At 39.9% G+C, this 26,955-nt stretch overlaps 1 protein-coding gene across 15 annotated transcripts in view; it reads left to right on the top strand.

The window, feature by feature from the left end:
- Positions 1 to 26,955, top strand: part of DMD (dystrophin) — a 1,178,400-nt gene that overhangs the window by 1,145,237 nt on the left and 6,208 nt on the right. For 10 of the 15 annotated variants that reach the window (XM_019282745.3, XM_010394533.4, XM_039551938.1 and 7 more), the window contains 6 exons: positions 134 to 199; positions 1,502 to 1,567; positions 4,649 to 4,807; positions 11,586 to 11,829; positions 12,178 to 12,301; positions 16,268 to 16,360. In XM_019282745.3, coding sequence (XP_019138290.2) covers positions 134 to 199; positions 1,502 to 1,567; positions 4,649 to 4,807; positions 11,586 to 11,829; positions 12,178 to 12,301; positions 16,268 to 16,360 — 752 coding nt within the window. Of the gene's footprint in view, positions 1 to 133; positions 200 to 1,501; positions 1,568 to 4,648; positions 4,808 to 11,585; positions 11,830 to 12,177; positions 12,302 to 16,267; positions 16,361 to 24,366; positions 24,399 to 26,955 lie in introns of all 15 variants that reach the window. The other 5 variants (XM_010394528.4, XM_019282755.2, XM_039551991.1 and 2 more) reach the window with 2 other exon arrangements.

Here is a 26,955-nt window from a genome sequence, read left to right as displayed (position 1 = left end):
GCCTGGAGTTATAACTTGCTTTTTATCAAACATGGCATAAGGCATAGAGATGTGAGGGTATAGGCATAGCTAAGTGTCTTTTTACTTTTAAAGGGGTATTGTTTGTGATTAATCAGTGTTTTCTGCCTTATAGGCCTGCCTCGTCCCCTCAGCTCTCACATGATGATACTCATTCACGCATTGAACATTATGCTAGCAGGTATGAGACCAGCTGGACGTTAGGCAGATTTTCTCTAAATTACTTTAAAAAGAAAAAAACAAGAGCTAGAGGCTGCCTGAGCACTTCTTAAAGGAACATAGAATTTGGGGTTTTGCTTTCCAGGCTCTGGGATGCAAGAGCATCATCTGAGGTTGCTGTTAACCAGCCTGTCCTAACTTGCATGCCAGAGCACCTGTGTGGTCAGAATTGGTCTTTAGGTCCCATGGGGTCCTTGTTAAGCTGTGCACTCAGTTACTGATATTTTAATAGGACCTGTAGTGGCAGGACAAGAGGTAGTGTTTTAAACTAAAAGAGGGCAGATTCGGACTAGATGTAAGGAACGAATTTTTGCAATGAGGGTGTTGAAGCACTGAGGGCAGGTTGCCCAGAGAGGTGGTGGATGTCCCATCCCTGAAAACATTTAAGGTCAGACTGGATGGGGCTCTGAGCCACCTGTTCTAGCTGAAGATGTCCCTGCTCAGTGCAGGGGGGTTGGACTGGAGAGCTTTAAAAGCCCCTTCCAGCCCAAACCCTTCTATGATTCTGCATAGGATTTAGTTTTTAATGTGGACCCTGGTGTAATAGTAAAAATGGGAAGAGCAGAAACCTCCAAACTTTTACATGAATCTCAGGTGTCATTATAATGTTAATTTATTTCATGAAATACCACAAAAAAAGATTTCTCCTTGATTTGGAGGATTAAAATAGTGGTATATCGCTGCTTTAGTTCAATTCTGTGCTTTCATACTGCTCTTAATAATCAAAAAATGGATTACTTGCACAAATACGAAAATGTTTTTCCACCAAGCAAGTACATTTTGAAGGGTTGAGGTAATGAAAAGTAGTTATTCTGGCCTCTTTGTCTCCTCCAATATCACCTGATCAGGAGAGGTGTTTATGAATTATGCAGGCCATTTAGGAGGGGCTGAGTGTGAAAACTAATGAGAAATGACTGATCTTTACAGTTTTGATGATGACATTGCCAGGTACAAAGCAATTTGTGTAATCCCCTGGCATCTTAAGGCTTTTCTTTGATTTTGGAATTAATTAATCAAGAGAAGTTGGAATATAACTTCAGCAAAAGGGTTGAAAACTTAGAAGTGAGTTTAGCCAGGCCATTGTGACAATCTTTTGTGATAGCTTATTGCAAAACCTTTTGGTAATCAACAGCGAGTGTAAATTAATTTGAGTTTCAAATTCATCGAAAACATCACGCTCTTTAATTCTTTCCAGAATGTTAGAACAAAGAAAGTTACTGAAAAACATAATTGGTTTTAATGAGTCTTGTTTATTTTTCCACAGGCTAGCAGAAATGGAGAACACCAATGGTTCTTACCTAAATGACAGTATTTCACCTAATGAGAGCATGTAAGTAGGCTGTTTTCATGGTTTTGACAAGTATTTTCTTGGGAAGGTTAATAACTTGTAATGAAATTTTGTAGTGCTGAATTTGCATGGACATGTATCACATCTGGTTCAATTTAATGATGTACTCATGTCCTTTCAATTTGTATCATAGTATCTGGATTAATGGTTTATAGCTTAGTACCAAATTTATACAACAAATGATACCTTCAAAATTAAAACTACTAATTTCTTTCCAAAAATTACTGATTTATTCAGAAAATAATTTCCATATTCAAAAAAATGATCATCATCTGATGAGATCTAAGGACAAAGACACAGAAACCCCCTTCTATCTTAGTTCAAGCTTAATCATGGTTAAATTGCTATAAGCTAGAAAATGTTGGTGTGGGAAAAGTGTCATACAAAACAGAAGTGAGGCTGAACAGAAATTTTTGGTCTACAAATACCTGAAATTCATTGCAAATGTAAGGAAGGAGGGACTGACCATTGTTGTGAAATATTAGGAGTAGTAAGCTGTAAGTTGGACAGATCACTGCCAAGCATTCATTGTATTACTTCAAATGTAAAGTTATAAATAAAAGTTGTGATTTTTAAGAAGTAGTTAAATCTAATGTCTCACTGAGACCCTTTGTGGTTCTCGTCTGATATATTCTTGGTCTTGTTTATTCTCTGAATGAAAGGACATAGAAATAACTGTGAGTAATGCTTCTGAAGACAGCACAAAAGCCGCTACGTCATGGATGTGTTTGAAAATTTGGTCTTCGTTCATCACCTGTGTAGGAGAAGCCATAGCATGTATTCTAAATCAATCAAATATGTAAACCCCGACTTACCTAAAAGTGTTTTTATCTATTCTGTATTATCTCATCCTTACCACAGTTTAAGGGATGGATTTTTTTTGAAAATTCAGGCACAATCTAAATTTGTAGCAGTCCTTTACAGCACAGAACTCTGGCCAATTTTCATTCGCTTAAATTGAGATTCCAAATGAATAGCATTTTATAAGGTTGATTCTGAGCCTGTGAGCTCAGAATGTTCTTGTATAGTGATAAAGCTGTTTCTTTGTTTCAAAATAGTTTCTCTTTTGACTTGGTAGGATTGTTGCCTACCAGTTTTGAAAGAAAATCCCCTCTAGAAACAAGTACATTATTTAAATATATTGGTTCAAAAAGGAGAAAGTTAAAATGGACCTCAAAATTAATATATATGTAATGTCAGTATGATTTCATGCAGTTAAAGAGAAGTTTGTTTCCAAGTTGTATGTTAAGTTTGTATTGTTAGGTATAGTAGTAATGCTCTAATAGATGGAATTTTGTGTTGTCCCACTGAAATATTCCAGTGTCCTTGTCACAGAAATCATGCATACATAGTATCTCTTGTATTACACTTTGGTCTTACTGATCAGTTCATTCTTCGCTTAATTAGAAGTTGTACTGGCATGATTCAGTTAATAAGTTAAACAGTGATTGTCCAGTTTGTTCTTCAGTTTGTACAATTAAAATGAGAACAGATCTGTGTATTTTGAATTTTGGAAGAAGCATTATCCAGATAGATATAAATTGAAGGTAAATCAAAGCTTACCATGAATTCACAACTGTAATTACTTCAGTTTTGCTTGTCAGATTATGCTTAACTTGTTATTCTTGCAGGGTTTGGATTATTTGGCTAATCAGTACAGGTAGAGTGATAGATGGAAACAAGGAAAGAGGGAAATAAAATCACAGCATATATATATATATATATATCTCCCAAAACATTTCAATATGTAGTGTCACTGCAATGATGCATAAAATATCTGTGTAGGCTGAAAATCACACAAAAAGTGTATGCTTGTAAAGTGGCATTATACTTCAATAGTTATGTCATTTGTTCACTGTTAACTCACTGAAGATCCGTAAGAATATTTATAAATGCAAAGCAGTGGTTTGAAGGAAATCACAGTTGAAGTGCTTCATGAAAAGTATAAATTTAGGAACTGGCAAGCCTTTCCTTTTGTGAAAAATTAATACTTCTCTTTCATGAACCAGTGTTAATGTGCTCTACATTGCTTTGGCACTTCTGCAGTCATAAAATTGCATCATTAACATTTTCAGGAACAAAATGAAAACAAGGAAAATTATAATTTTTGAACAATAACAGCTGTTCAAAATGCCTGTTAAATTCTGGTTTAGAAACATAACAGGGAAAAGCTAGACTGACTAGACTGAATTATTTTGTTATATGAGATCTCCAACAGCAGTGTCATTTTTATTGACCCTGTCTTATGGTGTCAAAGGAAACCTTTCATGGTTCCTCAATGACTGCTGGTGTAAGTTGCATTGCTTAGGATTTGGATGCGTCTCCTGAGCACCTAAACCATATTTAAAACAGTCCACGTAGTTCTGGGATGTGATCGGGGTCTTCAGAATTGTATTTCCTTTCCTCTTCCTGAGATATTTCTGTTTCAGATGGCAGACAGCTTCAGGGGCAGTCAAAATAAGGAAAGAGATCATATGTATTAAACAGAATATATTTGTATTCTGACAGCGTACATCACTTTCAAATTTAAAAAAAAAAAAATCTGAGTGGAAAATAACATACTTTCATTATATTAGTTCAGGGTTTTTTTTTTGTTTACCTAATTTAGAATTTTATAGGAAAAAAAAGGTAAATAAAGCACACACTTATTACATAAGGAGAGTTTGTAGGTACAAAAATAAATGCATTGCCCTTGCTTGAATACCCTTCTACAATGCAGATCAGGCAGCAGAAGATTGCTTTTTTTTTGCAAGCAAATTCCTAATTGAAGTTTGTCAGAAGAGGAGAGCTGAGATTGTCAGCTGTTGAAAAACTTGGCTTTAAGTGTCTGAGAAGCAGAGAAGGAGGGAGGTGGTCTCTGCAGAGAAGGGAAATTATCAGAGACTCAGTGAAACAGGTCAGCAGATTTTGCTTTAAGGTGCATTTCTCTGCTGTTGGTTACAAAGAGTTCAGCAAATCTCTTTGTAAGAAATGAGAGACTGGGAGTGAATCATCTCCTCATATTCACTGTGAAGTTAAAAAGAAGGAAGAGAACAGCCTGTTTTATCCTCCTGTGTTTTCCAGCGATGATGAACACTTGTTAATCCAGCACTACTGCCAAAGTCTGAACCAGGAGTCCCCCCTGAGCCAGCCCCGAAGCCCTGCCCAGATCCTGATTTCTCTGGAGAGTGAGGAAAGAGGGGAACTGGAGAGAATCCTCGCAGACCTGGAGGAGGAAAACAGGTGGGTTATGCCACCAGCTGCTGAATTCGAAGTAAAAAGTCTGCAAAATAATTATACTGTACAGTTAGATGGAATTCCATTTGGTAGCATTTTTAGGGATAAATGAGCTACAAAACTGCATTTTCTTCTGGCAAATAAGTAATTTCATAGTGGGTACAAGTTGGGTCTTCTTTTCTTTCTCTATGTGTGGTGTTGCTTGTTGCCATTTCTTTAGTCTTTCAATACAAAGTATCATTTACCACTTCTAATTTCAACTTTAATTGAAGTTATCTTCATTAATCACCATGAAAAAACCCCAACTGCATACTTGAGGCATCACAACACTGCAGTCCTCTTCATACAGTACTCTAGAGTCCTGGGCCATCAGCACTAAAACCAGGAGGTCTTGACCCTGGAAGATTTGTAATTGCAACTGTGAACTACTGAAACCAGACTGTAAGATAGAAATCGTTTAGTTCTACCAAAAAACCATGGGTTTGTTTGTCTTCTACTATCTTCAGCCTTTATGGTACAGTCTATTGGCATTTTCATGCTCTTTTTTTCCTTGCTTCTGTAAGAGCTAGGTATTTCTGCTTACATTGAGGGTTTAATGCACTAATCATTTGCCTTAGGCTTGTCAAGGAAATAATGCAAGAGTTGACAGTGTCATAGATCTTCTCACCATGTATGAGTCTTCTTTGGATGGTGCTAATCAATTACAGTGGCTCCATCACAGACATTTTGTCAGGAGGATTTGGGAGAATGGAGAAGATTGTAGGGATCAAGAATGAGGAAAATGTTTCACACAGAAAACTGTAGTAAACAATGCTCTTGCTCACTGAACAGCAGGGAAATTTTGTTTGAAACAAACCACAGACTTCCTACTATGTAGCACATAAAGCCCAAGTACTTTCTAAAGTGGAGAAAAATCAGTATTTTGAAATAAGACATCATACTTTGCATGTTCAGGACTGTAGCTAAGAAATAACTAGTAGCTACAGATGATAAGATAGCTTAGTTTTCAGGAGATGGGTGTTACATTTTTAAACATTATGTAGTGAGTCATGGAAGAAGGAAAAAATCGTAATGGTTTTCTCTCTGTATAGAAAATAAGCTACCTAGCAGAAAGAAGGGTGACTTTTAAAGCACACTAGTTTTAGATTAGAAAGGTAGTATATGAAAACCAGTATAACATGGAGCTAGATACCTAAATAAGCTAAAAAACCCTTTGAGAGTTTATGCCACAAATTTCTACATGGGCTTTATTTAATTTAGCAATTACTGAGAGGGATGGTAAAAGATCTCTGGCAGGAATTACACCTTAAAAATATCTGGTTTGAAGTTTGCCAGTCCTGCATTAAACTAGAGCTGTAGTCTGTAAGCTTGTTTTTCTCATTTGTACTACTGGAGGCATAGTTATGGATGGGATGCCACCACAGGCAGCCTCGTCTTTTGTGGGTGCTCAACACAGCAGGGACAGAGAGCTCTGTCTCTGTCTCACAGCATGGAGGTCACACTGCTTGATTTTCGTTGATGATGACAAAATCATGACTTTTGTCTCTACAAGCTGCTATAAATAACTTTGATGTAAAATGTAGCTGCTGAAAAGTGAACAAGTTCTTGCTGTCCTGGTTGCTTGTCACAGCCAGATAACCGTGATTTTATGGATGAAACACTGATTCCTGTTTAGAAAAATAAGCTATTAAGACAGGGTCAGCCAGGAGCCATTCATAGAACTTACCTACTTTTAAAAAACAGTCTTGTCCCTTTAGATTTCTATTTCCTAGTCGTTCTCCACCATTGAGTTTGTGCAAACCTTGTTTGGCTGTTGCTAAGGTCAATCAGCAACCTGACACCTAACTCCTTGTGTGAATCTAGTTCCAGTGGGTGAACACATCTTCCTTCCCATGCAGATCCTAAAAAGCCCTCCGTGTAACCTTTTGTTACTGCCTCAGTATGAGCACATTCCTTTGTTCCCAGGGTGCATCTCCTTGTGGCTGAGCTGGATGTGGTGCACATGAGTTGTCCTTTCCTGCCTGTGTTGACATAACTCCTGTTGCATACACTTGTGATAACTTTTGATAACTTAGGTTTAACTCTCTCTGCTGTGTCTTGTACACTTTTACAGTAGGAGTAAGGGCATGCAGTCACTTCTCAGCAGCTCCTGGGAGAGCAGCCACAAGTACCAACAAGAAGCAGTGCTGTGATATTGGGAGCACCTACCTCATTGTCATTTCTCTTTTTCTTGTGCTCGCCACGGTTTCCTGCTTTTCAAAAAAGCCCTTTTCTCTTTTGCTTTGTATCTTTTGAGCTGTTTATTGAAATCTGACCTCCATTTGGGTTTCAGCTGCACTTTCTGGCCTCCAAATATTTCCATCTTGACTTGTTACTTAAATGAAAAAGACTCTTTGAAATTGTAATTCTGAGGTTTTGCTTTTGGACAGTTTAAAAAGCTCTGTTGCCTATTTTGAATTCTTCTGAAATACATTCTCTAACTTACAAACTAACCTAGTTGTGACATGGTTCTGACTGGGGTTTTGTCAGTTCCAAGGACCTCTTGTTAGATATTCATTATTTATCTGCTAGCATTTTAAGACCTTGGTGCTTCTGTAGCTTCTAAGTATGACTTCCTTAAATAATGTATGGCTAAGATTTGACTGTTAAATAATTTATATTTGTTAAAATGTAATTTTAGAGAATATTTTCAATGGCTGAAAATGTTTTATTTGAGTTTTAGGTCTTCAGGCTTATGCTGAGTTTTGCATCACACAGAATATGGTGATAAGACCATTTCTGTATTCAACAGACAAAAAGCAATCTTGCTATGTAAGGCAATATTACTGTATTGCAATATAAAACAAAAATCCAATTATAAAACCCTCTCAAAAACTATTTCCTCAAGAGTGAGTGTATTTCAGAGAGAGTCAAGTTAAGTTTTTGTTGTCCATCTAAAGCAGTACATTACATAGGTTATACAGTAGGATAGGTAATACTGACTAGGATGTACTGTAGTGGCATTAAATAGAAAGCACATGATTCTGCAGTGACAGAGAGTCAAAACTTTTTGCAAAGAATTAAAATACTTTCCTGCTATTTTCATGAGTCAAGAAAGTGGATGTTTCCTAATATTTTAGTTGAATCAACATCTCTGACATAAGAGGAAGACTTCTTTCATGTTCTATCCTCTTCCTCACAGCTCCAAGCTGTCCTGTAACAAGAGCTAAGTAAATGAGATCTCCAGCAGGAGCTATTAGCCATTTCTTTGCCTTTCCTGACTTGCAGTGGGAGTGCAGTGGGCTGTGTGCCACCAGAGAAAGCACTGACACCCTGAATCTCAAAGCTGCCCTGTTCCAGTGTAGCTGTGGTGTTCCTTCAAATCTGAAGACTGATGAATGGCGTCTTCACATAAGTTCTTTCTGTATAGTTGCCAACAGCAAGAAAGTGATGCATTTCTAAACATGCTGTGGCTCCTTTTGGTATTTTTTTTGGCACTGAAGAAGGGGAACTAGATCTTCTGAATGTGAAGCATCGTGAGTAAACACTGTCACTCTAGTGAGGGGCAGGGGTAGGTGGTTCAATTACCAGCTTTGTCTGTTTCTTCAGACCACTGGTTTTCTGTAGGGAGATGAGAAATAACATGAATTCACAAATTCTCAATTGCCTTTGAGAGGACTACTCAGCAAACAGGGTCCACTAGGATTTCTGTCACCAGGCAATTAATGCTGCCAGTGATAGATGTGATTAATAATTCATGCACTCTTTACTACTCAGCTCTTTACAGCTGCATGAATCAAGGTTACACTGCATGCTGCCTATGTTACTTTTCCTCATAAATGCCTCAAAGAGTTGCAAGCATTCTAAATGGCATATATGGGGTTTTTTTTAATATTCTCTTACTGAAAAAGGGTTCATTTTCCCATTGATGAGTAGATGCAGCAGCACTGTTTGTTTATTTGTGACAGCCAGATGTCAAAGTCACCCAGCCTGAGCTGTGGTGGAGGGAGGTGAGGTTTGCATGTACTGCCCATGCTCGCTCAGTTGCATTCATTTAGAGAGGAGCATGTTTTTATCTCCCCTTTCTCTTATGTCCCATTTTATGCTGAAAGTGTCGGAGAATGCCTCTCCTCAGGAGCCTGAGGGCTGTGAGCAGTGCCTTGGTTGCCTGGCTCACAGCAGCAGTCCTTTTCACCACACAGCTTAAAACTGTTCCAGAGGGAGGAATAAGAGCCATTTGCTCTCTCTTAGGATGTTCTTACAGCAGGTTTCAAATTCTTTCCTTCTTTTTTAATGTTCAGCTTTCTTCTATTATGTTAATGCAACTCTTCATTGCTATATGTTTAGATCCCAGTTATGATATTATTGATTGTGTGCACTCCACATCACTTTTATGGCTCTGAAGCTACGATGAATCTCAGTTCTCTGGACTAAGGACTGTGTAGCTGGTCTGAAAAGGTGCAGCCGGAAAACTCAGTAATACAGGTGCACTGGGCAAACCCATATGCATCCTTCAAAATTACATTCCTTTGTTCCAACAATATTACAGTATTTAATTACAGAACTCCTAAATCCAGACATACCTGTAGTTGGAAAATATGCAATATCTTTTACATGCTTTTTTATTTTCCATTGGCTTTCAGAAATATTTTTTAATTATATTTTATCAGATATGAAAGGATTTTTATCAGAATTACTCCCTGGTCCTTACTTGTATTTTGATACCACAGTTACTGGAAGGACCTCTCTATATCGATACAGGCGATAATTGCAGATTTCTTTGTAGCAAGGTATCTGATTATCTTTGTAAGTATGACCACGTGCATTTATTTCGTTTCCTTTAGGGTGATGTTTTATCTTTTGCTTTACAGCACTTCAAACTTTTGAATCTGCTGTTTGTAGAGTATTGCCTCTATTGTACATCTGGGAAATCTCATGGGGTAGTGATAGCCACTATCTACAGACTTTGTGAAAAACAAGCTTAATGATCATTCCTGTATAAACTTTAGTCAGCAATAACCCCGTGTGTAATACTGCTGTCATGTTCATTCCTATTCCCTTTTGTATTTGTATTAATTATTCACTGGTTTGTTCAGCTAGAAGTATCGGAAGGCATTAAGTCAGGCAGAAGGCATAACTTTCATGACTATATCTATACCCAGTATAGATAGTCCAATTTGTCCAGATAATTTTCATTAATTTGAAACTCTGTATTTCATTAAAACAAAAAACTTAATTTGAAAATACAACCTTTCCACAGTTGTCCCTCTACGTGTCGGTTTTAGAGGAAGAAGTCTTGAATTTTGAAACAGCCTGAATTTTGGAACAGGCTGAAGTTAAGAATGATTACTCCTTTTTTTTAATAATTTAGAACTTCTGCAGAGGAGGGATCATGTAGGTCAGACATCCCTTAGGGACTGTGTTGTGGGGGCTGCCACAGTCCCAGGTGAGGATGTGTCCGTCATGCAGCTACTGAGAAGCACAGAGACCTCTGAATAACAGCCAGTGGCTTGTCTTTGTCCTTGGCATTGCTTTCTCACCCGTGTGAAATGATGCGTCCTGCTTTAGTTCTTGTTCTGGTCACAATAATCTTCTTTCATAAGTGTATTTTTTGGGAGGTTTCTGAGGTGCTGTTAAGCTTCCAGACCAAACTGTCAGAGTGTGTTGTGGTTTGCAGGCAGAACTGGCAAAAGGTGTCTGTTCTCACAACCTCAAATAAGAGCGAGTTGGAAAAAGTAAAATCTGGGTCACTGCTTGTGATGAGTAAGCAGTTATCAGAGCATCAAGCCATTCTTCCCCCTCTGGGAAACTGTAAAGGAACATCGTAGCAACAAAATCCCAGTGTAGTTTGTTAGGCCTCCCTTGCCTATGAAGTTTCTGCTACAAGTTACCATCTTTGCGGTTTTGGACTGTTATCTCTAACAAGGTTTCAATTTCTTACCTTCTGTGCTTTCCCTGCTTGGTAGATTTTTTTTTTTCATGTGGAGCACTATAGTTCATATTAATCTATGGAGTGTTTTACTGGAGTAAAGTTGGAGTTTCATGGAATAAAAGAACAAGCTTAGCAGTGCCATCAAGTTACAGCAGCACTCTAGGCAGGACAAAGAAGATGGAAATTATAGCACCAAAAGTTAGTGCAGTTCAGTTTAACAGAGTGGGTCACTAATTTGTCTTCTTCTCATATTAAATTGATAATTTTAGCCCTAGGCTGGAAATGCATTTGCAGATCTGAAGAGAGGAGAGTGATATGACCTGACTGACAGCCAAGTTCTGTGTTTTGCTCTGACTTCTGGTGTGGCTGCCTCTCTGAGGTTTCTCATCTGTAACAGGTGCCAGGTGACACCCGCTTTGGTTTAGTGTTTGTGAGGTGCTTGATCACTCTGAGTCCTTTAGCACTGATGACTCCTCAGGTGTAGCCATGTGTGGAAGGGAACTGGCAGTCCCACTTCTGGGAAAGGATAAAGGGCAGGAAGCTGAGGGAGGGCTGAGCTCAGGACAGACCATACCTGGCTTCTGGAGGGTGTCTGGAGCCTCCTGCATTGGGTGCCCTGGGAGGGAATCAGTTGTGAGTTCGGATGATGCCAGGAGCCTTTAGGCAACTTTGAACCACAGGTCCCTCTAATACCAGGTCCATGTGGATGTGCAAGGAGTGAGCGCACAGGTACGTGGATTCAGGAGAAAGAGAGGCAGGTGGTGCAGGTGAGCCCTGGAAAGTGAGACACATCACACCACACAAGAGGAGGTACCTTGTCACTGCCCTGTACAGGAGCCATACAGCTTTTGCTCCCTTGTCACTTCCCAACAGGAACCTGCAGGCAGAGTATGACCGCTTGAAGCAGCAGCATGACCACAAAGGTCTGTCTCCACTGCCGTCCCCACCGGAGATGATGCCGGTGTCTCCGCAGAGCCCCCGGGATGCTGAGCTCATTGCAGAAGCCAAGCTGCTTCGCCAGCACAAGGGCCGTCTGGAAGCCAGGATGCAGATCCTGGAGGATCACAACAAACAGCTGGAATCGCAGCTGCACAGGCTGAGGCAGCTGCTGGAGCAGGTGAGTCCTCAGGCATTTCTTCTAGGTCTCTGAACAGTCATTTTCCAAACAGGGTGTGAAGTGTTATCAATAACAAGAACATACCAAGAAATCCTATCTGTAGAGGTGAGTCAGAAAAAAGTACAAAATTGTTTTACAGGCTGCAAATGAGAATGTGGAATCGGGTTTCAGTGTTCTTATTTAGGCTTCTTCCTTGTTTTATTCAGAATTAAAATGTGTTGGTTGCATGGATGAATTTACTTAAAAACAGACTGAAAATTTTGTGTATTCATGGAATAAATAAAAATTACAGAGGTATAAATTAGTGAGTTGTTAATAGCAATGTCTTACTTTTTTCTTTTATTTCAGCCACAGGCAGATGCCAAGGTGAATGGTACAACACTGTCATCTCCTTCTACCTCTTTGCAGAGGTCAGGCAGCAGTCAGCCAATGCTTCTTCGTGTAGTTGGCAGCCAGACTTCAGAAACCATGGGTAAGATAACGAAGCTCAGGTTGTCACAAAAAATAATTATGTCCCATTTTCCAGAAGAAAATCCGTAAAGACAGAAAACACTTTTCTGTTTAGTTCAAATGAAATGAAGTAGACATTTGCAGTGGTCTTTGATGTCATCTGGCTGTTTATACTTTGGATCTTCATTATGATTCAGGCTTTTCTTTTGATCATGATGCAGCCGGTAGCTTGGATATTTTGATATTAAACACAAAGTTCAGCCAGGGCCTGACTTCTGAAAAGAAATGCCACTGAAAAGCTAACTATTCTATTCAGAGTGACTTTCAGTTATTAAGCATGACATGACTGATTTAAATGTACATAATATTAATTATGGCTAAGAGACTAAATGTATGATTAGTCATCCCCATGTTAAATGATGTGATCTTATTTTTAATATGTTGTGGCTCAATCAGTAGGATGGAGCTGTCACTCACAGGAAGTGCTCATCTAGTGGCTTTTCTAAGTATCACATCAGATGTGATAATGAACATTATAAGAGTTGTGGAGTAAGGTTAAGTAATATTCTGTAGCTGGAGGCTGGAATTATTATTTTGGTGCTTTTATTAACTGCCCTGTGGCACTTTCCTAATTTCCTGTCTGTTACACAATTAGTAAGTATTTATTACCAAATTGCAAGGATTTTCTTCCAGTAAAAAAGCAATCAGTCTTTTCAACATCTTTAAGCAAATGATTTCACTTATATTACTTCAAGAAGATGATGTTTCAAGTCTGATGGTAATATTCAGCTTCATACAGAGAAATTTATTTTACATATATTAGTGAGAGGCTTAAGTGAGAGCTTTTCACTACTGATAGTGAAAGTGTCAATGACAGTGAGAAATTTAATGGGAGGGGACATTCTGCTGTGTCTGAACTGCTGTTGTGGTGGGAAATGCAGCTTTTGGGGGGGCTTTTTATTCCATTCCAAGTGTAAGCAATAATGTCAGCCTATGACAAGATGGATTCTGTACACTCTGCAATAAAAAATGTGAAATAAATTGTACCTTTAGGAATGCTTAAGTTGAAATCCTGGGGGTGAGGGTAGAATCACAGGTAACAGGAATTTATGGAAAAGTAAAAATGGACTTTTCATTAATCATATTAGCAGTGGGGAAACATTTTGTTATACATGCCTTACACAGAGTAGATAAAATGTATTAGTGGTGTAATTTGCATCAGCTTTCTGGAGAAATTTCATGAACTTCATCACATAAAATACATTAATTAAAATACACAAGAAGAGATAGGAAGACAATGTTTCCTAGCCATCTTATTAGAAGTCTTGTAGTTTAATATTTCATTCTTTAGTGGGACAAAATACAATAATGTACTTCTTTTCATTTGACTCAATATAAAATTAGTCCCATTCACCTCACAAGACTGTAATGAATTGATTAACACAACAGAGTCGTACAAACTGCTCACACTTTTTAAAGCAAATATTTAGACATTACTTGATTTTATTTCATTGGTTCAATTGAGCCAATATGTGGGAGGACAGTGAGATGTGGAGTTGTTATCAGTAGGATCGTACTGAGACTCAGCAGAGCCATGCTGTTGGCAGCAGGGAGTGGAGTTATAAAAAGAGTTACTAACCAAGCTAACAAACCGCAACTAATTCAGTTTGTCAAGTCTCCTTTCACACCAGAAAGCTTTGCTTGCTGGGCTGAGAGTTTTCTGAAGCACAGCTTAAAATACTCCTGAATTGTGAAGGGGAACAGAGTGGTGGTGTAAATAATGCTCCCATGCAGCAGCTATGTGCCCAGGAATGAGGGAGCCATAATTTTTGAGAAAATACTGAGGATCTCTAGGTGTCTCAGGTTATGTAGTGGCAGCTTTTATGTGTTTTTCTCTTTAAAATTAGACCTTAGTTGTTTTTTGCTTTGAATAGAGACCCACTGCACTTCTGTCTCTCTGCTTTCCCGAGGAGAGATTGCTGTGAAAGGTGTTCCAACCAGCAGTGTTTTAATAACAACAGTGTCCCACTCAAATCCTCATTTGCAAATAGGAGAAGTTATTCCTTGTTAACCTGAAGTACACCTGGACAAGTGGAAAGGTTCTGCTTTTCTCCTCATAGAGTCCCAGTGGGAAAGTCCTTATCCTTGGCCTTTCTCCCCCAGCAGTGTAGCAGCAGAGGAGGTTCTCTGAGGTGTGTGAGGCAAGAGGCTGCTGCTGAACTTTAATTTGTTCAGGTACCACCAGAACATTTGAGACTCGCTCGGCTCTCCAAACCTTTTGTAGAAATACAAATGGGGAAGGCTCTTGTGGGTAAAAAGAGGAGACTGAGGTCTGAAGGTATCTTTATTTCTGTCAAGTTGCTTGGGTGATGTCTCATTTTGTCATTTACAAGAAAATGCTCAGAAAAAAATCATCCAAATGAGAAGAAAAATTAATGCATTTTAAATAAAAAATACAACATTTTTGAGGGTCAACACCATTCAGCTTGTATCAACACTTAGGAGGACATTTGGAAATCAGTATCTGTCTTCAGTTCTTGACCAGGACAGCAGAACCACTGCCCTTTTATTCAGATCTTTAGGGCCAGAAGGCTTTCTTCAGGATGATGAAATCCTCAGAGTGGATAGAAGCAGAAGATCTCTCTCTGAGTTTTCACCTTGACATCCAGCAAAGGCTGCAAGGACATTGCTTTGCTAAGACACCACTGTCAGTGCAATGCTTGATGCAAAAGTAACTCATGGTGTGAGTTGATTTGTGTGAACCCAGCACCACTTGAAAGCTGAACAAACAGCAAGCAGCCTCAGCAACTATTTTTAGACCATTAGTGGAATAAAAGAAGCTGATACAAAGACCATAATTTATATGAATTAAGTGCTTCTTGCAGGCACTCTGTCCCACTTCTTGTGCTGGAGTGGGAGAAATCACTCTTGGTCAGAAATAACTCTTGTTAAACTCCGGGCTTAAATATAGGCAGCCCTGAAATGCTCCTTTAATATCCCTTTTTCTAGGTTTTTCACTAGCATGGAGCACCTCAACGTTTAAAGAATGTAAATGTTAACAGAAAATCAGACAGTTTCCTACTCAAGTAGGGCAAGACACGTTAGAATAAAGGGTCATTAAGTCATTTTCAAAATAAGTATGTAACTCAGTTACTGCAGCAGGCAAAATTGCTTTTGTGTTTTAATAGAGATAAAAGCCATCTAGTAAAAAAGGAGAATCTCACTCAAAGTACGTCCTTTAGGTGTGTTTTTTTTTCCCAGATGCTTTATTTATATTGGAGGCTAGGATCTGCATTAAAAACAACATACAGATTTTAGTTATACGAAAGCATGAGCAAAAAAATCCAGTAAAAATAAAATTTATTGAATTTCCCATTAAGCTGCTGCCCTATAATCAGGTTATAGAAATTATTCAGTGGGAGAAATGTATTTTGCTTTATTAAACTGCTGCTAAACGCTTTTACAGTACAGTTGAGTGTTCTTGGAGCACCAATCTGGTGCAATTAAACTGTCAGAAATATTAATACTGATGCAGATGAGAATCTGGGTTTCTACTGATTTGCACAGCTAGGCAAAGCAGTGCCAACATGAACCCAGCACTATTAGAAAGCTGCTCAACAGCAGCACTCACAACAACAATTTTTTTTCCATTAATAGAATAAGAGAAGCTGAAACGATGAGTGTCAAATATGGAACTAGATGCTCCTAGCAGACATTTTACCCTACTTCTTTTACTAGAGTAGATTATTTATTAAATCCCCTTTTATGAATTAAAATAGTGTTAATTTTCTCAAATTCACCGTTTAGTTTCCCTTAGATCCATGTAAAGAAAGAGAACAGTAACAGTCAACAAAATTCACCTTTGAAATTTTTATTGTACACTAAGCAGAAAATGTGTCTGAGTGAACACCGTTAGCTTTGAGGAGGACTTGGGCAATGCAGACTGTTAGCACAGACTCTCATGCAGTGGTGTGGATTTGCTTTGCAGGCGAGGATGAGCTGCTCAGCCCTCCCCAGGACACAAGCACAGGTTTGGAGGAAGTGATGGAGCAGCTGAACAACTCTTTCCCCAGCTCCAGAGGTGAGCGCTGCTGCCTGGGGCAGATGAGAGGGAAGAAGATAAAAGTGCTTTCTGTTCCTTGATGTTTTCAGGGGGTTGTGTTTTGGTATCAAGTTTTTTGCTGCTCTTTGTTTTCATTTTAACAATAGCTGTAGAGAAACCTGTCTTGTTTAGAGTGGAGAAGCAGCCTGTTCCTCCTTACCTTAAGCTACCTCCACAGGCAGCCCTTGCCAGATCTGTGGATGAAACAATGCCTTTGTGAGACTCTTTCTTCACCAAGCATTTTCTTTGCTTCCCTTTTGCTATGTTCCTTTTCTCACAGTTTTCCTCCTTTTTGGTTGATCCCCCTTGATGATTTATTTTTTAATACATGTCTTAGCACATTTTTATTCTGTCCTTATCTTTCTCCAAGAATGTGGTTTGAAATAAAATTAAAGTTCTAAGTCAAAGTTCTCGACCATGTGGCCCTTAGGTCCAGAGGCATGGAGGAAAAACGAGTGGGGTGCTTGTTCGTGCTGCGTAGGCTGCACTTGTACATACAGCCACAGCATTTCTTTCAGTGATTCTATTTTGCTCATTCCTGTTGTTTGCTAAAAATAAGCATTTGTATTACCAGGATTTACTTGTTCAGCCTTTTTTCATTCAAGAAATTCTTTTCTGAGCCCAGAAGAAAATACTCTGCTGCCAAGAAAAATGGCTGAGATTCCCTAGCAGGAGATGGGGAGTTCGGGATATTGGCTGTTGCTGTGAAAGGAGGCTCGGACATGAACCTCTTGGCAAGAGAAGGTCCTGGTATTGCCAGCCTGATAAGTAGGTTTCAGGGGGCATAGACTCCCTGCAGGGGCCTTGCACAGATTTCACACATCACCCAAGGGCTCTTCTTTAGGAGGTAAATGCACCATTGTACTAAACTTCCAGTGGAGTCAGGTTTTCTCCATCCTTTGCTTTCAAAGCAAGTTCAGCTCTCACCAGACACCATCTGTGAGCAGTGGGAAAAAAGTCAATATAAACTGTATGAGATCTCATTATAGATCCAAAGAAGGAATCATTTAGAAAGATATCATTGAATAAAGTCTAATACAATAAATTGTTAACTGCCCTCAGCTCTATCTCTACATTATGTCAAAAAGTCTTAGGTCCAGCCCTCATTTTGCCTAGATAATTGCTATGAGAGACAACAGATGAAAAACCTTTCTAATATTGCTATGTGGATAAAGATGGACTTATTTTTAAAGTTGCTGTGTACACAAGGTTACAACAGGCAGTGTTTTCTTATCAGTGACCATCATTTGTGTAAATATGTTGTACATAGATCTTTCACAGTCACATGTGTCTAGATGTAGGTATCCCATGTGAAAAAAAATTCACCAAATGTGATATCTAATTTGTATTCATAGCTGATGACACTGGCTGTATTTCTTTTTAAAAACAAGATTAGTTTTCAGTGAAATAGGAGCAATTTATGAAACAAAATTTAATGAGATATTTGAAATAGAGTGGTTCAGTTCCCATGTAGAATAAATAGGTAGAGGTCAGTCTGTTAGACATCACCTTCTGCTCACTGAGGATAGAAAAGGGTTTTTTATCTTATTAGTGAAAAATAAAAAGCTTCATGAAACAAACTGGGAGAATGTAAAATTTAGTAGGGAAAAAGGTGAAATTCATAGGATCAGATAATATTTTAATTTTGTAAATTAAGCTGTAGCTTCAGATTTTCATTCTCATGATGCAAAAAGTGGACATTTATCTAGAGAGAAAGAATGTATTCCCATATTTTGTTTCTCCATTCAGTGACTGTGTTGAAAATGTAGTAGATGATCACAGGCATCCACAAGAGGTATTGCAGCTTATATACTTCCCAGTCTGAATAGCAGCCATGGAGAACAAAAATACTCTCTATCTGGCTGGAGGGCTGTGAGTGAGGAGGGGGCACAGCCATTGACATGAGTCCCCCCCAGCCAAGTCATGAGAGGAGCTCCTGGTGCAGCAGCCAGGAGCAGGCACAGCCCAGCAGAGCCAGGCTTCCCACAGGACTTCTCTTTAAGGTCTTGGCCAAGGCACTTTGTCAGGCTGAGCCTGAATCTGCCTCTTCCCCTCTCTTGGGCTATACAAAAAGATTAGTCCAGCTGGGAGAGAAACTTGTTCAGTTTTTCGGGAATTGTACCAGGTTTTGGCTAAAGAGATTAGGACCTCGATTAGGTTTCTGTGTTCTTCATGTCTGTTTTGATGTGTTTGCATGAATACCAGGTTAGTGTAATTCCTTTTGGCTGAGATAAAGGAATGGTCAGGCTCTCTGGAAGAAGTAGTTTGCCCTACAGCCAGTGCAAATGGATTTCAATTCATTGGTTGATAGAGGCTGCTGAGAGCTCATGTAAACTTCTGTTACTGAAGTTTTCTTCTATTCCCATTTTAATAATTCAGTTAAATTCAGCTGGTACCTGTATACACAAAGCTTACATCCAACATCTGACGTGCTGCAGCCTCATGCAGGCACCATGACATGAAAGATGCTATGGTTGGTCAGATTCCACAGACATCAGGGATTTGATTTAAAATTTTCAAGACTGCAGGAAGAAGAAAAGGAAGCAGAGTTGATTGGTCTCAACAAACTACTGAATCAGGAACCTTCTTGCTGTTGAGAGGTGCAAATCTGTATCTCAGATTTCTAATCTATAATAGAAGATGAAAGTGCCATTGCAGAAGAGTGAAAGCAGCCTGAGAAGAGGGCAGAGTGTAAGGACTCAGGCGTGGCACAAGTGAAATTTCGTTTCTTTCCATTGCAAGGTGTGTGGAATCTCAGGTTACAGGTGTGAATACCTACCTCCAACAGGTGTTTGGGAAACACAAGAATAAACCCAGACAAGCAATAGCACAGCCTATAAACAATACATTTTCTTATATTGATTCTATTAAGTAGAATTAAAAAATACCAGAAAGGCAGTCATCCCAGTCTGCCATTCAGAAATAGGCTGTGATACAGGAGCTGAGGGAGCTGGGGTGGTTTACCCTGGAGAAAAGAAGGCTCAGGGGAGGCCTTATCACTCTACAAGTACCTGAAAGGAGGTTGAAGCAAGGTGGGGGTTAGTCTGTCCTCCCAAGTGTCAAGCAGTAGGACAAAGGGAAATGGCCTTAAGTAGTGGCAGGAGAGGTTTGGACTGGATTAGGGAGAATTTCTTCAGAAAAAGGCTTGTCAAGCATTGGAACAGGATGCCCAGGGAACCATGGAGGTATTTAGAAGACATGGAGATGTGGTACCTGGGGACTTGGTTTGGTGGGGGGCTTGGCAGTGCTGGCTTAACAGTTCGACTCAATGGTCTTAAAAGTCCTTTCCAGTCTTAATGATTTTATGAAATGTTTTCTTTGTGGCCTGTAAAAATAAGCATGTTAAATTTCAAGCTAAATATCAGCATGTCACAGCATAGGATCTGGCAGGCCTCCTCAGGAACATAATTCTGGGTGTCCTATTGCCACTAGAATAACAACTTGGAGGAGTTCAGAACAATAAGACAGAAGCAAATTGGACTTTGAAGGCTTTGGTTGTGAGAAAAGTTCAGAGCTGAACAAGCGGTGAAGAGAGAAAAGGACTGAATTTCTGGGCTTGAGTGCACAGAACTTGGGCGTCACAGACATATTTAGCCTAAATATTGTCAAAAGCACCTGAAGTGTAAGACTTGCTCAGGCTGGGAGATGGTTTACTAATGCAAGTAGTGGCTCTTATTTTGGAGTTCTGAAACAAAGCAGTAAAATGTAGGAGTAATTGTCACTCACCTGGAGATAGATTCCTTATGATTATGATATTTTTCAAGCTTTTGCTGCACAGAGTTGTTTTTAAAAGGACATCAAGGCTTCATAGGATCATTTTGAATGTATTTTAGAGAAGCAAGTGTAAAACAGATGGTGTCATAGACCTGCACAAGCAGACCTCAGATGCAGTAACTTACGTACCTTACACCTTTTATAGGGTTTTTCATTTGTTTGTTTCTTCAGTTTAACCTTTTGGCAGTTCTTGGCATTTCCTAAGGAGACCAGGACTTACCTGCTCCTTGCACAGCTGGCTGTTGGTGCCAAAAGCTGTTTCATTTCTGGAGAGAGAAATTCTGCTGAATACCTGATGATTGCTGTCCTTAAGGAGTTTTTCTTTCATTTTAATCTAAAAGGTTTCCCATACACTCGTCTTTTACTTTGCTGCCCCCAGCAAATTCACAACTGCTGCAGCTGCTTCAAACAGCTGCTGTGCTAACTCAAAACAGATGTCAAAGCCAGAGGTCTGACATTTAGTGGAAATCTACCATTAAATGCCACCTCAGTGGTTTATTTGACCCTGCTCTATAATGGGCCACAGAGGAAAACATTTTCACGCTGTATTTGTGCTCAAACTACTAAATCTCCAGGGAATTGGTTCACAGTTAGAAAGTAAGATTGGCAGGCCAGTATTTTCAAAGCCAAATTCACCCCTCCTGCAGCACTGAGGGCGAACAAGTTGCATCACTTCACGTGGCTCTCATGGTGGACCAGGCTGAGTTTTGCAGTTATGGTTTCATGTCAAATGCTTTCTGTGAATGAAAGCTCAGAGAGGAATTTAGGGGCAGAAGTTCTTGAACTAACTGAAGCTGGTGAGAGAGCTTCACAGATTTGCAGTGCTGGGCCCCTGCTGGGAGATAATGAAGAAGTGGGAGCGAAAACTTGTTAGAAATAAGACCATGATGGCTTAAAAGAGCTAAGAGGCTGTGACATAAGGTGAGAACATTTGGACAGACACTGGTCCTCACAATTTCGCATAGTATTGCTTAACACTTTTGTGGTGTGGTGCAATAAATGAATGACAAGAAGAATAGCACCCTTTTTTTAGGAGTTTTATTTTTATCTCAGTCACATTAAAACACACCAGTCACATTTTCTCCCCTCACTTGCACATCAGCCAGGCTCTGTCATGAATGGAACTAATGTCCTAAGTGGAACTAGCAACTTTCAGCACTGCAAATAATGCAGTTTCTCTTATTCTGACAGCAAAATGTCTTATGATGCAGACTTCTCTTTTCACACTTTACTGAGTAAGTGGAAGAGTACCCTGGAGTTGCTGTACTGTGGAGTATTCTGCAAATACTCTTCCAGTTGAGATACCGCAGCCTCTCCTGGGTTGTGTCACCTTCTCTGTGCTGTGGTCCTGCATCCCACCACAGTGAGCCCAGGCAACTGAGATCCCTCATTGCTCCCCTTTGGCACAACAGAACTGATCTGGCTGAGCTTCTCTGGAGATGGGACAGTGGTGGGGTGGACTAGCTCTTCCTTGTTTTATAATACTCAGTTCTGGTGTAAACTGAGAATATGGTAATAAATTTAACAAAACTTCAAAGAATTTTTTTTCATTTTGAGAAAAAAGGCTCTTTGCAGACTCAGATCTCTTTTTTGTGCAGCCTGTCCCTTTCCTGAGCTCAGTGAGAGGGGCAGTGCAGTAGTTGCGTTGTGCTCTGTGTTTTGACCTGGATCTGCAGAGAGTCCTGCATGAAGTTTTTGGTGGTGCCTCTGCTTTTAGGTTTGATGTGGTCACTTGCTGTGTACCTTTGCCTGTGATACAATGCCATGTAGCTTTCCAAAAAAAAAAAGAAAAGAAAACGTCTTCTATTTTGTAAGGGCAGGAAATGTCGATTTGAGCAGGAATAATAGAAAATTAGGCACCCACGGATTGCATATCAGAACTGCAGCAATATAGACAATCTTCTTCCTCTGCAATTTATGCCAAACCATGCTCCTTGCCTTAAAACTTAGAAACACGCATTCATTCATATGCAAAGAGGAAAATAACATAAAATCCATTAAACCCTTTTTAATCTTCCTCCAGAAGAAATTAGCTGTTGCTGTAGTAGCGCGGATCTTTGCTGCATTTAACAAATTCTAGGGCTGATTACTCACCACAGACTGTCCTCAGCAGCTGTTTTGTGTGGTGCTGAGCTACCCCAGTTACCTTTAAATGCATTCATTTCCAAGCAGAATCCAGTCTGCCTCATGTAGATTTAAATTAAATACTGTGTAGCTGCAGTTGTAGGTGCTTGTGCAGACAGGAAGGAGTTTCTTAACACCTCCAGTATTTTGCTTGTAGGCAGCTCCTTTTCTCTTCTTGACCCAAGCTGAACTGTGGGCCCAAGCTAACCTCCTGCTGGGTCCCATTCCTGCCCCAGAACTCTTTCAAACCGAGCTGTACTATGCTGCAGTTTCTGGAGTCCTTAAGCTGACCTAAACCAAAGTATGCAATAGATTTTATATCTTCCTTTCCAAGGATTTTCTGTTACATGATTTATATTGGTGAGATATTCTCATCTCCCCTTCTGGAAGGCATTTTTTAGGGAATTCATGACTCCTGATAAAAGTGCCAGAGGAGGTCTCAGGCTATACAGACATGCATGTAAGTCCTAGAAGGTTAGGCAGGCCTTTGAGGTGGAGTCCTTAGAATTAAGGTGGCACCTCTCCTGGCCACCAAGCCCTGGTACCTCTGTGCTGCACCAGCACGTGTGGTACAGACATCACTGAAGTCGAGGACTCCCTTAGGAGCAGAATAAAAACCCACGAGCAGAGCATGTTGTTATCAAACATATTGCTATCATTTTTAATAGGAAGTGTGCTGCTGGGGAGAGGGAGGGGGCAGGAAGGGACTAAAACTTCCTCTGTCCAGTAAATGGCAACCTTTGCTGTCCAGGCCTTCAGAGGCTGCCTCAGCCCTTTCCACTGCCTGGAGTTTGTGGCTGAGCTGTGGCTCTGGCCCATGCTGGTCAGTGATGCCATTCCTTTCTCTGCCCTCTCCTCCTCTCCTGTACTGCCTCTTCTCAGCCTTGCTCTGCTGTTGGCTCTTGTTCTGCAACTTGTAAAATACCCATAAAGCTGTTTATTGCCTCTCTTCCCTTCTCCTGCAGGCTGCCATAGAGCAAAACTTGACAGCAATTATTAGGTTACTGTTATGTTGACTGGTGTATTCTCCCACACGTGTCTGTCTCTCTCCCCAATGTCCCACACATCATTTAAAATTGCATCATTTACAGCAGCTCTGGGGCAAAGATCATCCTCTTTCTTGAACAGCATCTGCTGCAGTGACTTTCTCACTAGGACTGCAAGCCTGGCCACGGCAGAGCTGCCAGTCGTGTGACAGTGACAATGGGACACTGCTTCTGGGGACAGCGAGCATCTTACTGTTACTGGCTGTGTGGTGGGAAGGAGGACAGGGGGGAGTTTCTGCTGCTGATTAACACCTGGATTTCCTTTTTTAAAACAAATGTGCTATGAGAAATGTTTGAGAAGAATCAGCATGATCAAAGTATGTCTTCTGTGAAGGCGTGTTAGGAACATCTTTTCAGCTAAACCCATTATTGGCTCCATTTTGGTAGTACTTGAACTTGATGAGATACTTTCTCTTTTTTCCCTTTTTACTTGAACTTTTTTTCTCTGTTTTCTCCCTCTGCCCCTTCAGCTTTACCATGCTTGCAGGTCAGCATGTTGCAAACATATTTTGAAATATATTTATCCTGAATGTGTGTTGCATTCCAGTGTACTTCTCCCCGTGTGAAATATGTGTGTACACATAAGCATGTATAGCAATGCATACCTCAATGTATGTAGGCCATAATACAATGTAAAGTGTCTGGATAAATTCATTTGACATTGGGGGGAAATGTTTTTACCACTTACACTGATTGCTAGAAGTACTCAAATTATGCTAATTAGGATGCTCAGAAAGTGATTTCAGATCTTGTCTGCAGTCCTTATTCTCAACTGACAGGTGTGTAAATTGGTGTTAGTAGTTTTCTCAAGTGTTCTTGAGAGGTTAAACCAAGCCACAGGTTACAGAACTGTTGTTGAATAAATCAGCTCAGAATCATCAGTGGATTTCAGTGCACTTTCGGTCTTTGTTTAAGCAGAAATGCAATTTTTAATGTTAAATTTCTAAATTGAAATTGAAGTGTCTTTTACAGTATAAAATATGTGTGGTTTTTTACCTTTCTTTCTGATAATTATTCCACTTCCTCTCTCTGTTCCTAAAGGAAGAAATGCCCCTGGAAAGCCAGTGAGAGAGGTTAGTGAGACGCAGGCTCACTGCCATGGCTTCTGTTTGTCACAGCTTGCTTTCTGTGCCCAGCATGCGTGTGACACAGCACGGGGTTGCTTGGGTTTGGTGAGGGGTGGGGTGGTTTTGTTTTGCTTTGGGTTTTGTTTGGTTTTGCTGAGTGCATTCCCCATGTGTGCTGTAACAGTGGTGTACCTCTCAACTTTCAGTGGAGACAATGTCAGATCAGGGATCTGCATTTTCTTACACACTCCCAGAGGTGGAAAATCAGGAATGGGGAGGAGAAAATAATACATTGAAATTAAGCCTCTGATTGATAAATGTTGTCAGTAAATATGCTGCAGTCATTGACTATAATATGTTCTGTTGCTCTTGTGTGTAAGCACAACAGGGAGACTGGGGTCTCTTGCTGTTCTGCTTACAAACTCACAGCTGTATTTACACCCATGTGCCAATATACCAACCATCTTCTCCAGTGATTAAACAGTTTTTATATATATATTTTTAGAACAGTGAGAGTTGAGAGGTATAAGAGATTCAGGTGTTTTAATTTCCTGATATACTATTGCAGAATGAAGAGTGCTACTAACATTCACCAGCTCCACAGTGTTGTCTTCAGCAATGCAAATGGGCCCTGGTTTTCACTGTGCACTTCGGACATGGTTGGTTTGATGCAAAATAGGTTTTGGAATTTGTGTGTCACTGCTCATTAATGGAGGAAAGCGTTCTGCACTGTTGTCACAGCTCCTTTGAAAGCATTTCCAGAGAGCCTTGATTTTTCCTCTGTGAAGCTGCTCTTCACTCGCCAGCCATATACAGCGTTTGAAAGATGAATTTCTAGTGAAAATTATTATTAAAGATAAAATATTCAGAGACTGCCTGAGTGCAGTTGCAGTAGCTGTGAAATGACCTTTTCCACACAGAAGGCAGTCAGTGTGGATGAGGCAGGAATTGAAGGATAACCTGGTTTGCAAGCTTCTACTGGTGCCAAGGGAGGGGGCTCATGGAAACACAGGGCACAGGGGTTCTTAGCAAAGCTGCTGTGATCCCCCAGTCACTGACAGGCTACCCTGGAAAAGCCAGGATTTGTCCTGATCTGGTGCCTTGAAATACAAAGGTTCTCTGCTTTGGCTGTAGGTGCTGGGGCAGGTTCAGCTGCTTCAAGGTATAAGATCTTTGGTTCAGATTAAGTTTGTTCTCAAATGGCTGATCCTCTCATATGGATCAAAAAAGAGTGCTTGGGATAGCATCAGCAGACTGTACCAATCCAGAAATTTCATGGAAAATACTTCACATTCAGCCCTGCTTGTTCTCATCTCATACACCCTGAGAACTGTTCTCCCATTCAGCAAAACAGGTCATTGATTTCCACTATCCTCATTCATATTTATACATATTACTAAAAAAAAAATTTTCTGCAGAGGGCATACTTGATACAAGTAATTAACAAAAAAGGAAATTAGATTTGGTGTGTTCTACCTGATCTGATTCCAGCAGTTTAACCCTAAAAAATTGACTTCAGTGAACCACTCTCCAGCTGAGTTAGTGCTCACTGATGGTTCTGGAGGGGCCTTGGTAACTTGCAGAGCTGAATATAAAATGCAATTGTCCACCTGCTTATGAAGGATATGAGCTAAGGTATAGAAGAGCTTTTGCTTTAGGTGTGAGTCCATATGTGCAATGGCAGATCCTGTGGTTTAAAACCCACCTGGCCAGGTTTCGATTCCATTAGTCACATTTGCTATTGTCATTGTGTGTAATCCCATGGATTTTGTGGCATTACTCAATATGAATAAGGGTATTAAAGTCCAAGTAACAAACAGGAAGGATTTTTCTTTTGTCAGGAAAGGGTTAGAAATCTCTTCTGCTGGAAAAGGCCATGCATTGTGTTGGGATTTCTCAATTTACTTTCCATCCACTCTTTCAAGACTGAATGCTCCCCATTTATTTCTCTGACAAACTCCAGTATAAGATCGGTATTCTGTTACTGTGCCCACACCCATGGGCCTTAATTCCATTAGTCCCTAAAGCAAATTCAGCAGATGTGAAACACATCGTTCTCTATGTGACCAGGAGTGATGTAGTTAGGGATTGCAGAAATAGGTGTCTTCTGCTTTCCAAGCAAATGGCAGCTGTGGATTTTATGAGTTGAAGTTAATACTGTCCATGTCCATTTTGAGCTTCATTGCTGCATTTCAAAGTGTCTACTAGTTTTTTTTTTCTTACGCAGCAGCATTTTTCAACCTTTCAGTGCCTCAAGCACGGAGAAGACTTTTTCAGCTTTAATGTTAAAAAAAAAAAAATGGAATTAATGCCTTCTTTGATAGCATTACTTTAGAAGTACGAATAATAATGGAAAGTTCTGATTTGTATTTTTCTCAGCTTTTAGGACAGTATTTCTCTCATTTGCTTCTTAATTAAAAATGTCAATGTCCTAAGTTTCAGTATGTGAGAGGGCAAGTGAGCAGCATTCAGTGGAAGCAGCAGAGCCCTACAGAAGCAGTGAGCTCGAGCACTAATTTAGGTGCAGACATTTCAGAAGGGGGTGCACTCATTGCACATACAG

This window comes from Corvus cornix, chromosome 1, assembly GCF_000738735.6.
Source record: "Corvus cornix cornix isolate S_Up_H32 chromosome 1, ASM73873v5, whole genome shotgun sequence".
In the NCBI taxonomy this organism is placed as follows: Eukaryota; Metazoa; Chordata; class Aves; order Passeriformes; family Corvidae; genus Corvus; species Corvus cornix.
Note: the sequence above shows the minus strand (reverse complement) of the source record. Positions and strands in the feature narration are given on the sequence as shown.